The sequence below is a fragment of the Phodopus roborovskii genome, unplaced genomic scaffold (genome assembly GCF_943737965.1).
Source record: "Phodopus roborovskii unplaced genomic scaffold, PHOROB, whole genome shotgun sequence".
NCBI classification, from domain to species: Eukaryota; Metazoa; Chordata; class Mammalia; order Rodentia; family Cricetidae; genus Phodopus; species Phodopus roborovskii.
In genome coordinates this window covers 65,089,830-65,096,229 of record NW_026126418.1, presented here as the reverse complement: position 1 = coordinate 65,096,229, position 6,400 = coordinate 65,089,830, and the positions used below count along the sequence as shown (strand labels likewise).

The window sequence follows — 6,400 nt, the reverse complement described above, 5'->3', positions numbered from 1 at the left end:
GAGGAAGCAGGGATCACTGGCAGCTCCATTCATTCCCTCCAGCTAGAGCCAATTACCACACACTTAGTAACTTAAAACATCTCAAATGTATTCTGTGACAATGCAGGGGGCCAGAAGTCTGAAATTAAGGCATCAGCAAGTCCCACTGAGGCTGTAGGAAGGGAACCCTTCTCCCATCTTCCTTGCTTCTTGTGGTCCACACAGTCCAGTCCTTCTTTGGTTGGCGGCAGCAACATAATTTCAACTTTTGCCTTTGTGTCACATGGGCCTGTCCCCTGTGCCTCTCCTGTGTCAAGTCCTCATGTTTGAAAGATCCCAATCAAATGAGATTTGGTCCAGCACTTTAACTGCAAAGACCCTGCCATTGTGAGATCATTGTAGATTTGGGAAAAACATAAATTTAAGGAGGGAACTTTCTAACCAGCACAGTGGCCTCCTCAGAAGCTGGTTGTCACTCAGAATCCCGGGGTTGCAACCACCCAAGGTCAAGCCCAGGATAGCTTTCCCCCTTGCCTTCCCTTCCCTTCCCTTGCCTTCCCTTCCCTTGCCTTGCCTTCCCTTCCCTTGCCTTGCCTTCCCTTGCCTTCCCTTCCCTTGCCTTGCCTTCCTTTGCCTTCCCTTGCCTTCCCTTCCCTTCCCTTGCCTTCCCTTGCCTTCCCTTGCCTTCCCTTCCCTTCCCTTGCCTTCCCTTCCCTTGCCTTCCCTTCCTTTGCCTTCCTCTCCCCTCCCTTCTCCTTCTCCTTCCCTTCCCTTCCCTCCCTTCCTTCCCCCTCCACTCCTTTTCTTTCCCAGCATAAACTCTTCACATTCTTCCTAGCTTTTTTGGGATTTGCCTCTTGCTCTCTGCTCCTCCCACTCAGAGCAGCTGAGTTCAGTTGGATTTCACTTCAGGGTAGCAGCGGGGGGAAGAAAATCAGAAGTTATGTATGCTCCAGTTCCCTCCATATAGATTCCTTTTCCTATTATTATGCCAATAATACATCTCCATAATGGAAAAGTTAATAAGCACACATAAAAAGTCACTTATACTGTTCCCACCTGGATATTGCTACAATTGATGTAAACACTTTCAGACACCTTTTTAAATATGTAATATATAAGAATATTTTAATTAAGATGAAAATACAAGATATGTTACTTTGTAGCAAGCTCTTCCCACCCAAAGTTCTTGAGAGTCTTTCTGTGTGAGTAGGGACCAGAATCAGGGATTTTTCTTGTATCTCTGCTTTCAAACCAGGACAGTGTGACCGGCCATCTTCTGTCCTCTATCCTAACATCAGCCTCTCAGTTCAGGGCCAGAGAATGATGGCAGGGATGAAAGACACAGCAGCAGGATTGAGGGAAGGGACTTAGCCAGGCAAAGATCTTGATGACACCTCCTTCTCCTGCCTGGTAGGGAATCACAAGGGTTCTGATAAAAATCTCACCACTCTCTCACACAAGAATCTTTTGTATTGTTCTTTGTTTGTCCTATGTGGTTTGTACTAGGTTCCACACCAGAGGTAGTACCATCCAGTGTGGAAGAAAGGAGTCTACACACTGAGCTCTGGATAGCCGAAGAATTTACTGGGAACCCGGAGAAGAGAATGGCTGTGTGACTCCTAAATAAGTAGTGAGAGTCCTGATGAGAGGGAGAGGAGTAAGTCACCCTCCATCACTACAACCCCCACCCACATTGCCTACTCTGCCTCTGCTTAGGGAATTTGGGGGACCATGCAGTCCTCCCTAGTCACACTGCTGAAAGTAGAAGTCCGTGATGGGAGCATCCCAGGCAGCATCCTCAGGGATCTGGGTGAGCCTGACAGGCTGGTCTGCTTCAGGCACAGTGCAGAGGAACCAGCCTGGGTAGGCAGCTGACTCGAAGCTGGAGGTGAGGCCCATATCTCGCCGGTAGAAGGTGAAGCTCTTAGATTCCTTGGTCCCGAGGTAGAGCTCCATAATGTTCACTGGCTGTAGAAAGGGCATGATGGATGAGACACAGGAGTGGGCAAGTGAGTTGGCAAAGCTAGGCAAGGGAAAGGTCCTCAGAGAGGACACAGCACTTGTTCAATAGTGCCTTTGCCAGCGTCCAAAGGCTACCTAGCAGTAGTGTCAGAGTATGCTCGCCATTCCTGGTTCAGGTCCAGGAGGCAAAGAGGCTGCAGTAAGACTCACCTCAAGTTTCAGAACTGGCTCCTTCTCTGTCCCACAGGACAGGCACTGGTTTCCTCCCTGAACACCCAGGATGACAGGAGACAGACTGGCATCCAATGTTCGATTTGGGACAACGCTGATCTCCTCACCTAGAGGAAAAAGACAAGATGCAGGAACTTGTTTGTCCTTTTGTCCACTCTCAACCAAAAAGGCCTTAAAGGGATTAGGACCAGTGTGAGGCATCTTGCTCTCCAACACATGGATAAGGATAGTCTCCTGTCACCTGGCCCAGACCACAAACCAAAGGCACAGGAATACCAGTACAACTTCCTATTCCATCCCTCTTGATCAGGGCCAAACTGAGAGATTCTCTAAATTCCAAGAGATCATCCCTCCTACCACTCCCTCGACTCCTGGCTTCTTTTCTGGACCTTGTCTTATCCTGTTAAGAGTTGTGTCCTGCCTTTAGCCCCTGTGGGATTTCGGCAGAAGAGGATTTCACTCTTCTCTGTACATCACCCATCACCCCATGTGTATATACGCACACACGTTAAATCAACACATGCATATGTACATAGATGTAATCACCATATGTATGTACCCCATACATATTATACATAATCAAAACATATATATATCCATAGGCATACATAGAGAAAATGCTTATGTACATATGGTATACACATACATACTTAAACTATATACACACACACACACACACACACACACACACACAATTTGAGCTTATGCATTCACATATAGCTATACCCTCATGTTGTGTTCTCATATGCACACATGTACACACAATGCAGCAAAAGGGTCTTTATGGATCTAGTACCCCATAAGGGTGCCTGAGTAAACATGTATGCACCAATGTGGAAAGACCTGTCAAAGCATGAGGGCACAATGAGTAAGCAAGAGGCCAGAGGGGCTCCCACTATCCAGATCTCAGCATTGAGGATAACCAAGGATCTCTAGAGAGCAGGATGGAGGAGCAGAGCCCACCCGCTTGGGAATGAAGATCTATTTTAGCCTTTTGCACAGTACTGTCTCCTGAGGAGATAGAATACACAAAATAGTCTTTGATGGAAACATAAGTCATTTGCCATGGAAAATATTCCACCTGTACACAGAGGTTTCCCTGGGCTCCCTCCTTGCTTGAAACCTGTTTTATAGTGCCCTATCTGACATGGTTCTTGGGTCTGCAGGTCTGCCACTGGTTTATAGAGCCATTTAAAGGTTTCTAAACACATACCTCCAGAGAATACAGAGGCCCAGAACTCATAGATACCAACCTTTAATGACCTTCCCAGCATGCAGCCCTCCAGCCAGCAGCTGGTTATTGTGCAGATAAAGTACCTTCAAGGCTGAATCTTTCATTCTGAAACACCAGGAAGGGATAAGACTCTGTAAGGGTAGGAATGCACACCCTATCTTGCCGTGGCCCATAAGATCCCCCAAAACTCGGGTATTTTGTTCTTTACTAGTTCCACTGAGCCAGACACAGCTACCAACTTTCACTTCTATGACCCTTCTGCCACCCATCTGTGTCTGAGGTCTGTTCTCCCCCTAGATTAAACTTTATCTATCTCAGAAAATTCCTTCTCTGTTCAGTTGGGAGAATCTATGAGTTGGAGTCCTGAGTTATTCAAAGCCAGGAGACCACTTCTCCAACCTTCTCTGATGTCCTTGACACATACTCTTCTTTTATGAAACCTGTATTGATGAACCTCAAGTTGTTTGGAAACTTTTAGCCCCGTGAGATCTCTGTGAGCAGAAGAGGGTTGTACCTGAGCTAACTCTGCATGGGAAGGTTTGAAGAAGAGTATGACTTTCTTCATTGCTAAATCATGACATTGGGTTAAATAATATCCAGAACTCTTTCTAATTAAACACTGCTGCTTCCTGTTTTGTTTTGCTGTTTAAGGCAGGACCTCACTGTGTAGCCCTGACTGGTCTGGAACTCACTATGTAGACCAGGCTGGCCTCGATCTCATAGTTCTGCCTGACTCTACCTTCAGCTCCTTCCACTCTTGCTGAATATTTCAAAGCTCATTTGTTCCCACTGAGTCATATATTCTATCCTTAGAACTTTCTTTAAAGTCCTATTTTACTTTTCAAAATTACTTTTAACCTATTTTTTTGACATTCTGCAAGGTGAAATATGCTTAAGTAGACCTTAAGTAGACTTAAGTAGACCTCTGCTGATGTTATATGGGGAAAACTTTGCAGTGTAAAAATTGTTCTGATGTCTGGCCAAACATTTCTTTCTTTGCATGAGTATGTGTGTGTGGTGTGTGCATGTCCACAAGTTTGAGCATGTACACAGGGGTCACAACTCCATCTTGGGTGCCTTTCTTAATCTTGTACCACTTTGTTACTGAGGCAGGGTCTCTTGCTGAACCTGGAGCTTGCCAATTTGACTAGTCTAGCCAGCTTGCCCCAAGGATATCCTGTCTTTCCATCCCAGATGCTGAGATTAGGAGCTGCCTTCAGATAGCTATCAGGCTTTTATGCAGATTCTGGGGACATGAATTCTGGAAGTTACATTTTCCCAACATGAACTTTATTCACTGAGCCATCTCCCCAGCCCCGAACATGAAGAGGAAGCAGCATTCTACATTTCCACTCGGTCAGAGAACACTATTGCATGAACTATCTCCTGGGCCTAAGCCTCAGAGAACATACTTTGAGAAACCACAGATAGAGGGCTGACAAGTCATAAAATGAGGTTCAGTGAGAGTAAGATCATTCTCATCTGCCTCTGTAAAATTTGTATGTAATAGGGTGCCTGACTGAGTGCCTACCAGGGAGCCACAGATGGGCAAGCTGAAAGGATCATGGAGGAATTAATACAGTGGCAGGGCTGATGGCAATTCATGGTCATGGGAGGCAATAGTGGATCTCTATAAGGGACACTGGACTCTCCTACCAGCGATGACAGGCTGCAGCTCTAGACTGCTTAGTTACTAGTCCCATCCCCCATCCTACACACTCAGAATTAGGGCCCTGTGAGAACCCTGCTCATTCCTTCCCTAGGCTTAAGAAGGCCAGAAGAGCTTCAAGGGCAGTATTAGTGCCATCTTTCCCAGCTACGGGTGAGAGCCCATCTGGGAGAAGGATCCTTGTTTTCTACCCGGAACTCACTTTTCGGAGACCTCCACCAAGTCAGATGACCAAATACTCACCGGAAGCACAGTGCCCCACTCAGGACCATCATGAACACCACAGTATGTAGACCCTATTTTGAAAGAAACAGCCAGAAATTTTAGGTAAAGATCAGGCTGGGAAGGCAGAGGCCTGAGTAGAGTACAGGCTGCAAAGCTTGTCAGATGTGAGCAACCTGTACACAGCAGAAGATTCCCAATGTGGAAGTCAAGAAAGAGCCCAAACAGGACCCCTCAGATCTCTCCTTCCTCCAGCCAGGAGTCTGTGGTTTGCTCCTCCAACATGCCCTGGTCCTTTAAGTACACGAAGTGCACTAATGATCCAGGGAGGAGCCCTGAAACTCAGTAGGGAGGAGCAGGGTTTCCCAGAATGATTTCACACCATCTCAAACTCCCAAGGCACCTGCTACTGTACCTTCTCCCTCAATGAGACAGTCTTCTTTCTAGGATTCCAAAGGATTTCCTCTGGGCTTCCCAGCTCTTCACGAACAGCGGCTTCAGGTAGTAGATCCAGGAAGCCAGGGCTACCTCCTTTCTTCTCTCCCTTTCTCCCTTCCTTCCTCCAGTCCCTCCTTCCTGCCTTTGCCAGACCTATGGAGCTGTCAGAGGAGGCGGAGATCTGCTTAGGAATGTTTAGGCAACAGTTGTAGAAAAACCAGAAAGTCCAGACAAGCAAAAAAGAAAAAAAGATGCATGATTACTCCTCTTTGGATACATTAACGAGAAACAAATGTCAACACCTTTTCCTTTGTACACATTTAACCACAGGTAGCTTTCCATATGACAATGCCATAGAAACTATACTTTTTCATCCTCCATTTTCAAGTAGGAACATAGTAGAATAACTTTCTACACCAAATATGGTAATGCCATTATAAATCTGAATAGCTATATAGTATTTTATGTATAGCTGAATCATCATTCACTCATTTACTTATCCATGGTCCTTCTATAACTGGGTTAATTTACTTGCTTGACTTTGTTATTGAACACTATGTAATGATAAATTTCTATGATTCTATACTTTATCTTAAATATTTGGTTAGTAAAATAATGGTATTTATACAATAATTAATGTTTTAATACCTCTATGAATTGTG

The 6,400-nt window shown here is 45.5% G+C and overlaps 1 protein-coding gene across 2 annotated transcripts; it reads right to left on the bottom strand.

Moving 5' to 3' along the window:
* Nucleotides 1-1,706: 1,706 nt before the first annotated feature.
* Nucleotides 1,707-5,836, bottom strand: Il36rn (interleukin 36 receptor antagonist). Of its 2 annotated transcripts, none has more exons than XM_051184005.1 (5): nucleotides 5,716-5,836; nucleotides 5,322-5,374; nucleotides 3,429-3,514; nucleotides 2,155-2,282; nucleotides 1,707-1,950 (listed from the first exon to the last, which is right to left on the bottom strand). In XM_051184005.1, the coding sequence occupies exons 2-5, from the start codon at nucleotides 5,351-5,353 to the stop codon at nucleotides 1,726-1,728; spliced, it is 471 nt and encodes a 156-aa protein (XP_051039962.1). In that variant the 5' UTR covers nucleotides 5,354-5,374; nucleotides 5,716-5,836; the 3' UTR covers nucleotides 1,707-1,725. The 2 variants fall into 2 exon arrangements, with proteins under 2 accessions (XP_051039962.1, XP_051039961.1); XM_051184004.1 differs by having other exon boundaries at nucleotides 5,704-5,774.
* Between the last annotated feature and the right edge of the window lie 564 nt (nucleotides 5,837-6,400).

Excerpts from the sequence above, each read along its gene's own strand:
- Il36rn (XM_051184005.1), bottom strand. The coding sequence starts at position 5,353 with ATGATGGTCCTGAGTGGGGCACTGTGCTTCCG. Across the intron at positions 3,515-5,321 it reads AGTGGGGCACTGTGCTTCCG|AATGAAAGATTCAGCCTTGA; the intron begins GTGAGTATTTGG and ends CTGGTGTTTCAG. Across the intron at positions 1,951-2,154 it reads AGCCAGTTCTGAAACTTGAG|CCAGTGAACATTATGGAGCT; the intron begins GTGAGTCTTACT and ends CCCTTTCTACAG.